The 11,631-nt window shown below is 60.4% G+C and overlaps 1 protein-coding gene and 1 non-coding gene across 2 annotated transcripts in view; one reads left to right on the top strand and one right to left on the bottom strand.

Annotated features, from left to right (window-relative positions):
- Window positions 1-1,245: 1,245 nt before the first annotated feature.
- Window positions 1,246-11,631, top strand: part of CTTN (cortactin) — a gene marked incomplete at its 5' end in the record, with an annotated part of 20,693 nt that continues 10,307 nt past the window's right edge. Inside the window, 7 exons of the mRNA XM_039840394.1 lie at window positions 1,246-1,566; window positions 5,240-5,350; window positions 6,033-6,087; window positions 6,995-7,105; window positions 8,516-8,626; window positions 9,143-9,253; window positions 11,311-11,366. Coding sequence (XP_039696328.1) covers window positions 1,246-1,566; window positions 5,240-5,350; window positions 6,033-6,087; window positions 6,995-7,105; window positions 8,516-8,626; window positions 9,143-9,253; window positions 11,311-11,366 — 876 coding nt within the window. The remainder of the gene's footprint in view (window positions 1,567-5,239; window positions 5,351-6,032; window positions 6,088-6,994; window positions 7,106-8,515; window positions 8,627-9,142; window positions 9,254-11,310; window positions 11,367-11,631) is intronic.
- On the bottom strand, window positions 1,682-1,800 carry LOC120584917 (5S ribosomal RNA). Its single transcript, XR_005648176.1, has one exon. It is a non-coding gene; the product is annotated as a 5S ribosomal RNA (ribosomal RNA).

The raw sequence follows: 11,631 nt of genomic DNA, 5'->3' as shown, positions 1-11,631 counted from the left end.
TTTTTGTTATTTTATTGTAATTTTATTGTTCTGCCATTGCCCTTTGGGTACTGTGAGCTGAATTCTCAGAACCGTGTTCTCGGGAGGCGCCCTCAGCGTGTCCGTGTCCCTGACTCAGCTCTGTGGGGCGGCTCGTTTGCTCGCTGGGAGCGGACGCAAAGGGAACTTCTGAAACGTGCCTGGACTTTTACTTTCCGCTGCACTGCGTCGCGGGTGCTGCCTCTCATTCCCTAATCTTGAGGGTGCCATCACCGACCAGGTGACCTGCTGTGGTCATTTGCGGAGAACTCGTGTCGCTGGCCCCAGTAGCTGTGCAGTAGGATGAGGCTGTTCTTGTCTGAGAGAGACTCAGTGAGTCATGCAGAGGGAGAGGGGCGTGTGCGTGTGGCCATCTCAGACACCAGTGTTCGTCCCCCACCCCCCGCGCCCCGATGTGCTGCGCTCACACCCTGCACAGAAGCCACTAGAGCGCGTGAAGGGCCCGGGGCCGCCGCGTTCCGGGCCGTGGGGTCGGGCTGACCGTGGGGTCGGGCTGACCGCCACGTCGGTTAAGTCAGCGGTCGTGTCCTTCCTCCTGTTCCCCGGGGCATGGGACCAGGTCGGAGAGGGCGGGTGGCAGAGCAGACACAATCCCTGGTCCAGGCGGCCTCCGGCCGAGATTCAGAGAGAGCACCGGGAGGGGGGCAGCGCTCGGCCCCTTGGGGTCCCACTGGGATTTTAGGGGCGCTCCTCCCCCGCTCATGGGGCTCGGGCAGTGCCCAAGCCTGCCTTCGTTTTTAGCTACACTCCTGGGATCGTTGTCTAGACGTTGCAGGTGTTGACGTGATGTCCCCTGGGCAGGATGGCCCCCCACGCAAGGTGGCCCCGAGCCCCTCCGGCGTCTCCTGCCTGTGTTTGACCACGTCTTCTGATCTGTTTCATTGTCGCGGGTGTTTAGAGTTAAAAAAAGGCTTTTAGATCGTAAATCCTGAAAGTCTTGATTGCCTTATACGCAGACAGCTGGAGTAGTTCAGGTACAAAGAGAAGCCGTCTGAAGGTTTCGGCCAGTGTCCTAGGGACACCTGGGGACGGGATGTCTGACTATTTTTGCCTCTGCCTCGGGTGACGTTTATAGAACTGGCTCTCTTAACTGTTATCTAATAAAATCGAGACGCTGTTCTCCACGTGAAATAAATAAGGGGTTCACGTTTCAGGACAGCTTCCTTTGGGGGTTCCCTGTGTGGATCCAGATTGACTTGCATTTGACTCTTGAGAGCTGCAGGTGCAGGCGGGCCAGCTGGCAGAACCGTCAAGAAGACGCGGAAGGCGGGGTCCGGGGGCCCCAAACGACGAAGCCTTGCGAATGTGCAGGGGTGGCGCTGCCTGCCCTCATTTGCCCCCGAGGAGGGGGCGCCTGTCTGTTTTACCTCTTTGTCCTATTTCGTCTCCCCCGCCAGCATCCACAAGCTGAGGGAGAATGTTTTTCAAGAACACCAGACGCTCAAAGAGAAGGAGCTGGAAACAGGACCCAAGGCCTCGCACGGCTATGGAGGGAAGTTCGGCGTGGAACAGGACAGAATGGACAAAGTAAGTGGCCGGCGGCTGTCGCGCCGAGTGCCTGGTTTGCTTTGACCTCTCGTGTGGTTGGCAGAGGAGCCGTTCACTCAAACCGGTGCCTCCGAATGAGTTTTTTTTTTTTTTTTAACTCTGGCACCTGGTCTTCCTAGGTGGTCTCCCATCCAGGTACTAACCAGGCCCGACCCTGCTTAGCTTCCGAGATCAGACGGGATCAGGCGCGTTCAGGGTGGCATGGCCGTAGACTCCTCAGAATAAGTTTCGAGTCAATTTGTTGAGCTTGAGATTTGCCAGAAGTGGCCCTCTGTTGATCGCCCTCACGTAGAAAGTGTTCCCTCCTTTTGGATGCACTTTTAAGAGTTCAGAGGTGCTGGCTGGGGAGTGGGCAATGTGCAGAAGGCTCGGAGGGGAGGTCAGCTCCCAGAGGCCAGGACAGAAGTCCAGAAGCGCCTTGACTGCAGGTGTTGGTGTCACCACCGCCCAAAGTCCCACTTGTGGCCTAAATCGCGCCAGTCCACAGACCAAACCACAGGTGAAAATGCAGCCAGCAGGTGTGCCGGCTTCGTGTGTCTAGTGACCTTCAGGGAGTGGCCTGGCCCTCGGCGTAAAGTCACTGCCCAGTAGGTGGGCGGAGAGCTGTGGGATGGCCACGTCCCAGTCCACGGTCACGTCAGCGCTGACTGCACGCAGCAGGATTGACAGCACGGGGCGCGGGTTGGTCAGAAGGGCTGGTCCCTCCCCGCCGCCAGCCCCCTGGAGAGGAGACAGTGCATCGTCATGGCTCGTGGCTTTGCTTCTCCAGCCAGGCAGCTGTTTGAATTCCATGCACGGCCGTGGACCCCCAGTCTGAGCGGTGTGGGGTGGTTCTCACCCTGCACGGTCTGCCCCCCGTCAGTGTAGGAGAAGTGTCAGCAGGTGTCGTTCTGGTCTGTAATTCCACACCTCTCCCCTCGTGCACGGATGGGAGTCAGTGTCTGGGCCGTGTCACAGTGCGCCGTGCCACACTGTGTCACCACAGAGTAGATAAGTGGGGAGCCTCTGGGCACCCCAAACCACATCCAGAATTAGCCCGGAGCTGGATGAAGAACGAGCTGCGGGAAAGAGACAGGGACGTTCTGCGGTGTGACTGTCACTCCCGGAGACGTCTCAACACAGCAACGGGAAGGCGGGGGTGGAACCATCTTTGGAGTCTAAAGAAAAGTCTAGTAGCTTTTAGTGGTGCAGACAGACAGACAGACGAGACAGACAGCACCCCGTGGTGAGGTGGGAGGGGACCGAGGCGTGGAAGCCTTTCCCACCCCAGCAGAGCCTGCGCTCACGGGACCGGGGGAGCTGGGCGCAGAGAAACCCATGAGGAGTTGGGATTGGAAAGATGACACGTTGGGGAAAACAGTGAGAATCTATCAAGGAGGAGCGTGAGAGCAGCAGCCACCTGCTGTCTGTCATTTCTGGCTCCTCTGCTGCTGCTGGGACCCTGTCCTTGCTGGCACCTCGGCTCAGGCCTGTCTCGTCCAAGCAGCTTCTCTGGCGAGCCTGCCCCGTGAGACTGGTCGCACCTCCCTGCCCTTCTGCCACCCTCGCTTCCCTCTGTCGGTGCTGTTGCCACATCGTGCTGTCCTCTCCGTGGAGGCTCTTCGGGGCCCACACCCATCGCCCTCCCCACGTGCCTGGCCTGGCACCGCGGTGGCGGCACATGGATGTCTTGTGGATGCCCGGGGTCTCCTCCTCTGGCCCACGTGGCAGAGACACCTGGATGGCTCAGGGAAACGCACTCTCACCTCAGTGGGCGTGGCCAGGTGGCCGTCCCCACAGGGGAATCTGGCGGGGGCGCTGCTGCAGGCCTGCGGTGGCCCGCTGTGTCTCTGCGCACTTAGGGAGGTTAGATGTCAGCTCGCGTGAGCACGATTGAACCCACCCGTTGTCAGAAATTCAAACCCAAACTTAAGTGGCTTAAGATATTTTGTAACTCGTTCTCTCCAGAAATTGAAAAAAACTCTGAGAACTCTGCTGAGCACGGAGGGCTGTGTGGTGGCGACGTGTGGGATGAGCCGGGCTTGGGCGAGCGCGCGTTTGCGAGGGCCAGGGGCGCAGCCGCGCCGGGCCGTCCACACCGGTCTGGGCACGGGGCAGGCTCCACCCGCGTCGCGCCCTGTCCCGGCCAGAGCACGTCCAGAGCAGCCCCCAGGGCCGAGCGTCCGGGAGCAGACGGCGTTTCCGGCAATTTGGGATCATCTATTTCAGTGAAGAAGTTGGAGAAATTGCCAAGCTGTCGCTCTGGCCATGTTTTTAGAACCGTTTTCTTACAAGCTCTCTCGGACCGAGAGTCATGCCGGAAGTCCCTTTGGCACCCTGCCTCTCGGTGTTGCTCGTCGGTGTTTTTGTGCTTGAGACCCCAGAGGCCGCGGGGGCTGGTCTCCCACAGCCGTTCTCGGAGGTCGTGGGTCCCGTGCGTGGCGGTCGGCTGTGGACAGCGGAGCAGGCCTGGGAGGGAGGGTAGCGCAGGTCTGAAGTTTAAGTGACACCCGCCTTTTCCCTGGGACGTGGAAAGGACGGACGCTGAGCCGCGTGCTGACTTCAGTGGCGGTGCTGACCCTGCCTTGACCCTGAGCCTGGTTTTGTGAAGTTCTAGATAAACAGGCCTCTGACAGGCCCCTTCTGTGGGGGCAGCTGTGGCGAGGCAGTTCCTAGGCCGTGGGGACTCGCTGGGGCGAGAATACGAGTGTGGATGTGCCTTCTCCGCACCCCGCACTGGTCACGTGTCTGTCACGTGACCACTCCTTACCCGAGGGATCTGTGACCACTGTCCACTCTGACTCGGGGGCCGGTGGGGGCCCGTGCTGTGGGCAGGGCGGGGCCGCTGAGTTTGGGTCACAATATTTTTAGCTGTGTGGGCCCTGGGGTCTCTGAGTCTACTGCTGACCAGGGCAGTTGGATCCCAGAAGCCGCCACATGTGACATGGGAATGGTACACGTGGCGGGTCCCACAGAGATTTCCCCACAGGGCGGGGCCACGGGTGTGACCCACAGGTGTGGCAAGTGGAAAGCCCGGAGTTGGCTGCTTGGTTTGCTGCTCGGTAGACGTGTGACCTTGAGCAGAAGGTGGCTGAACCTGCTTCCTTCTCTGCCAGTGGGGTTGACGAGGTTGGTGACGCTGGAATGAGCCGATGTGGTGACAGGTGTGCTCCACGCCTGGGAGGGGCGCACGCTCGGTAGACGCTGACTCAGTGTGTGAGAACTCAGCACCTGTGTCTGCGTCTAGTTCTTCAGCAGAGTCAGTATGTTTGGTTGTGGTTCCTGGTCATGTGGCGTGGAGGCGCCTCCCCTCGGCAGCCGAGCTGTTGCCGGGAGCGTCCCTGCAGACAGGCCTTGGGTGTCAGGCTGCAGGCCGTGGGCTCCGTGGTTCTGGATCGGCATCGACCCCCTGGTTCATGCTTCACACCCAGCCACGTCAGAGCCACACCTGGCCAGGGTGCTCCGGCGGCTTTGGGAGCACATGGCTGAAGGAGCAAGGTGACGCCTGTGCCAGGCTGTGGCACAGTGGGTCCCTGGGAGCAGAACTCCAGCCCGACTTCCATGCGAGGGCGTTTGAGGGGTGCCCACGCTGACAGCAGGTGGCGCTGCCCACCCGGGCCTGCACCAGTGGCATTGGCCGGCGTCTCACACTTTGTTTTGTGTCCTGTCTCAGTCGGCTGTCGGCCATGAGTACCAGGCGACGCTTTCCAAGCACTGCTCCCAGGTGGACTCCGTCCGGGGCTTCGGAGGCAAGTTTGGCGTCCAGCTGGACAGAGTTGACCAGGTGAGTGACGCGGTGTGGGGAGCCAGGGCTGAGGAGGGTCAGGGGCGACTCTGCAGCCCAGAGCCCGCTGCCCTTGGCGTGTCCCTCTGGGCCTCTGGAGGGAGCATGGTGCTCCTGACGGTGGGCCTGCACGGCCTCACTGCTCGCAACGCGGCCCGGTCTCTGACTGTGACTGTCACCTGCGGTTAGTGTCGCAGCAGTGGGGCCTGGGATTTGCAGTTAGACTTCAGCCCGCAGTCTGGCCCGGCCCCCCGTTTGCCATGGCTCCGTACTTACTGCCCATAAAGCGGGGTGACGGTGCCTGTGTCCCGTAGCTGTGCTTGAGGACGCGCACGGGGTCCGTTCTCACTGCCCATGTTGGCGTCGCCCTAACATCGTGGCAGACCCCATCTGAAAAGCACGTGTGTGCGCGGCCATGGGGAGTCGTCCCCGAGTGAGATGTGGCTGAAATCCCTGGGCGGGGAGGCTGGGCCACCAGAGACGCAGCCTGGCCCGGGCAGCCCGCCGGGCTTTGTCGCACCTGTGGGGCATACGGATGCCACACGCCAGTGCTTTTGGCTTGAGTTAGCCGTGCACCTGGCTCAGCGAGTCAGAGTTAGAAAAATAACGTGGCCGTGGTTTTCAGCGTGTCGCGTGTTTCAGAGGCGCGTGCAACACTTTTCCCTTTTTCTCGTCGCTGCAGTCTGCCGTGGGCTTTGAATACCAGGGGAAAACCGAGAAGCACGCCTCCCAGAAAGGTGAGACGAGGGGCCGCCGTGTTGCGCAGCCCGCTGGGCTGTCGTGGGAGGCCGCAGTCACCTGAGGCCTGGGCATGGGCGGCTGCCACCAAGGGAGGACTTCGCTCTCCCCTTTAAGTGTCGGAGTCACCTGAATTGTGTGACAGTGCGGTCCCCGTCACTCAGCACACGAGGTCTGGCATCTGCTGTCGTCGTGACGTCTCCCGCGTCGGCACTTCGCCCGACAGCAGTGGCCCCGCGGACGTTCGCTCTGACTGCGGGCAGAGCGCGCCCCCCGCCCCCGACCCCCGACCCCCAGCGGGAGAGCGGAGCTGTTAGGAGGTCCCGGAGGTCCTCGCCACACGGGGACCCTGACATGGCGCTGGCGTTGTCCTCGCCCCACGGGGACCCTGACATGGCGCTGGCGTTGTCCTCGCCACGCGGGGACCCTGACATGGCGCCGGCGGTCTCACGAGGTCCCGCCGGCCTCCTTAAGCCTTTCTTAAAAAACGCAAGCGTGTCGCTTCCTCCGAGCACTTGAGGTGTTTTGCCGCCTCTTCCCTTCTGCTTCGTGCGTGTCATCGGGCGACCGGAGGACGCGTGCTCGGATCGCGGGCACTCAGCCACCGCGTGCGTGGGAGGCCTGGGGGCTTTTCTGGAAAGGGCTCCCGCGGCCCAGCTTCCTCCCACGCTGCTCTGCGTCCCAGTGGTGACGTTCCCTGGCGGGGCCGCAGCTGCATCCTCGTCGTGCCCCCTAATGGTTGAAAGGGACGCGACTGCTGCGGTCCAGCGTCGCGCGTGTGTGACAGCGGGTGGCTCTGGTGTGTTTTAACGTACGTGCTTGGCCTGGCGGCAGTCGCACCCCGACCGTTTCTCCACGGCGGCGGCGTGTCCTCGGCCCCTCACCGCGGCCGCCCTGTCTCCGCAGACTACTCCAGCGGCTTCGGCGGCAAGTTTGGCGTGCAGGCCGACCGCGTGGACAGGAGCGCCGTGGGCTTCGACTACCAGGGCAAGACGGAGAAGCACGAGTCGCAGAAAGGTCTGTCCGTCCGCGGGGCCCCGCTCGCCGCGGGGCGCCCCCCCCCCCGCGAGTCACGCGTCCCCAGAGTAAGCTCCGGGGCCTCCTCCGGTCACGTTGGGCTGCCTCGCGCTTAATCGCTCGGTGTCTTTAGCGCGCGAGGTTTGGACGCGCTTGATCTTCTCAGGTCGTGGGCGTGTGTTTGTCACGTTTTTAGTGCCGGCTCATTCCTCCGCTGTGTGACGAGCCTAATCTATCTAACCATCCCTCTAGAATGTAGATTTTAGGGTATTTCCAATTTTTTGATGTAGTTTCAAGTGTGGGGAATATTCTAGTGCTCGTACCTTATGGACTTAAGCGAATATTCAAACGAATACGTTCCCAGAAATGGCGTTGCCGGCTCAAAGGACGGTGGATTCAAAATTTCGATAGTGCCGAATCATCCCTGGAACCTGGCTGGTGCTTCCCTTCCCCGTGGCGGCCTTATCAGGGGCGTGTTGTGAACCGTGTCCCGAGGGCGTCTGAGGCCACGTTTGTGCTGCTTCTGCAGCGTGCGTTCCGTCGGCCTGCGCTTTTAAATTTTCAAAAGTAATTGTCGATGTTTAAAAATTGAAAGCTCAAATTAAAAAAAAACCCAGATTTCTTTTAAAAACAGAAACAAACCGGCACTGGAAACACACCTCTGGGTCGGCATTCCCCAGGGGGCGCCGGCGGGCCTCAGCCCTTGACTTGCTGCAGACGTCACTTACTGCCACTGGGCCCGCCTCTGTATGGCCCCTTCCTTGTCACGCAGTTTGCAGCCACCACCTGCGGCCCGATGACTTAGGCTCGGCTGCTTTCTCTCTGCTGGTCTCGTTACCGGGCCCTGCGTGCCCGTGCCCAGCACACGCACCACGCTGCCCAGGCTTTCTCCTCGTGACCCCCGGAAGAGCCAGCGCTGCCTCGGGGAGTCGGGGGCACCAGCGAGCGTGGGGCACCCTCAGGCCCCTCCCAGGCCCTCGCGTCCTAGTCGGCGGACGCGTCCAGGCGGGGTCCGGCTTCGCCGCACCAGGAGCTGCTGCTATTCCTGGAGATGCCGCGCGTCGAGCCTGTTTCCTGGGGGACACCCCGGCACTCCGCTGCTCACTGCGGCCGGGGAAGTACGGGGGCCTGTGGGGCCTGCTGCCACGCGTCCTGCCCGCACAGGCTCGTGGTAAACCGACTTCATGCCGTCTGAGGAGCAAAGGGCACCTGTCGTTAATTTGCTAGTGACTGCTCCTCACGTTTCTGTTATGCACGTGGATGGCACCTTAAAACGCTTTCCCCGTTCCTCAGCACACTCACAGCAGGCCTAGGGGGTTTTGCTTTGCTCGGTTCGCTTTAGCCGCCCAGAGCCCCGCAGACTGACTGACTCCGTGGCCGGTGCGTAAACAGTGCTTCTCTCGTTTTCAGATTACTCCAAAGGTTTTGGTGGCAAGTATGGCATCGACAAGGACAAGGTGGACAAAAGCGCCGTCGGCTTTGAATATCAAGGCAAAACGGAGAAGCACGAGTCCCAGAAAGGTGGCTTCGGTTTTCTCTTCGCCTGCGGGCGCTGCTAACGGGATAGGTGCTCACGGGAGTGGAAACCAGACCGTAGCCTGCCACCCAGCGCGGTGTCTCCGCGGTTAAACGCACAGCTGTAAGACAGCTAAACACCGCTGTTCAACGAGGAAGCATCTTCACACCTTCTGGGGCCTTCGCACCCCAGGAGTGTCACTTCTGACAGCCGTGCGTGGCATGTCTGTTTGTAAATGGTGGCACTGTGGTGGCTCATTAGTGCTGATTTTAAGCTGCGGGCCTTGGAGCTTTTGATGTGGGATGCTGTCTGTGTTGATTCACGATACTGAGATCATAGGTTAGGTTTCTCTCCAAACGTCCTATATAAGGTCCTCTTAATATGACCCAAAGTTTTACCAAAGGTCTGGGAGAGAAAGGTCGGGTTTGGCCAGTCGCTTGTGTTCACTGCATTGGAAACGTGCTTTCTGCCTGTCACCCAAGCTGCCCATTAATTCCGGATTGTGGCCTTCGTTCGTGCAGACTACGTGAAAGGGTTTGGAGGGAAATTCGGTGTGCAGACAGACAGACAAGACAAGTGTGCTCTGGGCTGGGATCACCAGGAGAAGCTGCAGCTGCATGAGTCCCAGAAAGGTGCGGCCCCTCCCGTCCGGTCCCCTCCCATCCCCTCCCGTCCCCTCTGGTCCCGTCCCATCCCCAGGGGCGTTTCCGGGGGGCCGGGTCTCGTGCCCGGGTCCCTTAACTTGCCACTCTCTCGCTGTGCTTGTGTAGCAGCAGCGTCGTCTTGTCTTCATTGTTTGGGGTTGTCCTAAGGGCAGCCTGTCCTGCTTACGAAGCCGCCATTGCTGGCGGCATTTCTGGGAGAACTGTTTTCCGCCCTCACGGTGCAGCCCCAGGGGTGACGGTGTCCCTACCCCAGGGACTCTCGTGGATAATGTGCCCACCGAGAGGGTGCCCTGGCCCCAGGCAGAGCAGCGTGCGGGAGGGGAGGCCTCTAGTGTGCCGCAGACGCACGCCACCCGCAGCCGGCAGCCGGGGGTGGGACTGACCGCTGCGGTGGAAGGCCGTGTGTGACTGTCTCTCTTCACGTGCACAGAGATGTGCTGTCTCATCTGCAGCCCGGGTAGGACCCGAGACAGACCTCGGAGCATGGACTGGCTTTGCCGAGTTATTTCAGTACAGTTCCCAGCTAACCTGTTTTCAGATCTGGACTGAAGTGTCCGGATTTTAAGTGTGTTCTCTAACCTTCCGCGTGCACCCTTGACCGCCTGTGACGCCGGCAGCTGGCTCCATAGCCCCGAGCCGGGGAGCGCGCCCGCCGCCTCTGAAGCACGTGCCTGACTCCTTCCTGCACGTGCTCGTTCTGGTCTAACCAACCTGCGTTTCCTCCCGGTGTCTTGTCCACTGTCGCTTGTGGATTTTCAGATTGTGAGGCTGGTTTCGGAGGCAGATTTGGTGTTCAGTCCGAGAGGCAGGACGCCTGCGCTGTGGGGTTTGATCATGAGGAGGGACCGGCCAAGCACCCGTCTCAGCAAGGCACAGGTGCTCACCAGTCCTCCCCTAGCAGCCACTTCTAGCACAGACTTCAGGGCTCAGCCTTCCGAGTCACCCGGGCCAGCCAAGTCGGGACACTTGGCGTTTTGGACCCAGCTTGTTGGTGGAGCGATACTAACTCGCACCCCCTCTTCCCCCGTTCATTTTTCCCCTCATAAGCTTTGGGATTTGTGTTGGGTGAAACGTGGTTGTAGTTGGCAGGTGATGTCACTCGAGATCCCTACTGCGGCCAGTTTCTGGAATGGGGCGTCTGGTCTCCCAGCAGCCTTTGCAGGAGGTCTTGCTATTGACCGTGACTTCCGTGAGGAACAGACTAAGCCGCTTTACTGCCTCCGAGGTGGGAGACGTGTTGGGTTCAGTCAGACCGCTGGCCTTCAGCCCCAGGCGTGGCAGCGAGGGGCACATATGGTGTCTGTTTCATTCGCGGTGGTGTGTTTTGGCTCGGGGCGGGAGCTGCTTTTGTTAATCTTTTTTTTTTGATGACGTCATCTATGCATAACTTCACATAGAGCCGAGCAGTGTGTCCATAAAGCTAAAAAGAGACAGGAAATCTTCAGGGTTACATGTCGGTTGTCTGACAGGTAAACGCGTTTTTTCTTAGAGCAGTTGTTTAACTACTGTCAAAATTCGGACTTGGGTGTTAGAACCCGACACGTGAGTGAAAGACGAGTGGCGTCTTGTCCCCCCATGCTGCGTGACGGTGTGACCGTTAGCTAGATCTGTGTCGCTGTGATATGAGTGTTTGGCTGGCAGAATTTCCCCAAGGAATTTTTTTTTTCTTTTAAAAAGCAAGAGAAACGTAGCAGTTGAGCCTCTCAGTAGCACTCTGCACGGCAGGGCCGCAGGGGCCGGGGGAGCCTGTGCTGTGAGTGGCGCTCTGCGGGGCTCTGCGTCCCCTTGGTTCACCGCTGTCCCTTGGGAGTACGTGGGAAGCATGCGGGCGCCCCTCTGCCCGCCCTGCCTGAACTCGGTGGGAGCAGAACCCGCCTTGCAAGGAAGGGCTCATTGCTTGGGGCTTCTCGTTTCTTTTGCTCGGGGCGTGTTTTCCGGGCGTCTCGGGCCCTTTGGCCTGCGTCCCTGTGGGCACCGCGCCCGTCCTCGCCCTGAGGTACGTGCTGTGTCCTGCTGCATTTCAGACTACGCCAAAGGCTTCGGCGGGAAGTACGGCGTGCAGAAGGACCGCATGGACAAGGTGAGCGCGTCGCGCCCTGGGGCTTGCATCTCCCCCCTCCCTGGTCGGTCCGGGAAGTCGCAGAGCTCTTGGTGTCACTGTGCGGTCCCGTGGGTGGCCTCAGATGGACGGACATTTGAGTCAGATGTGTGTCCTTCTCCCCGTGGCAGTGAGGCAGCTCACATGTGTGCCAGGCTTCTTCTGGTATGTCACGGGTCCCCTGTCCTGTCCTCCTACAGCCGTGCCGTGAGGCTGATACTGTCCGTGTCCCATTTTAGCGCTGCCT

Source organism: Pteropus medius, unplaced genomic scaffold (assembly GCF_902729225.1).
Source record: "Pteropus medius unplaced genomic scaffold, Ma_sr-lr_union100, whole genome shotgun sequence".
Taxonomy (NCBI): domain Eukaryota; kingdom Metazoa; phylum Chordata; class Mammalia; order Chiroptera; family Pteropodidae; genus Pteropus; species Pteropus medius.
This window is presented reverse-complemented; position numbering and strand designations above follow the sequence as displayed.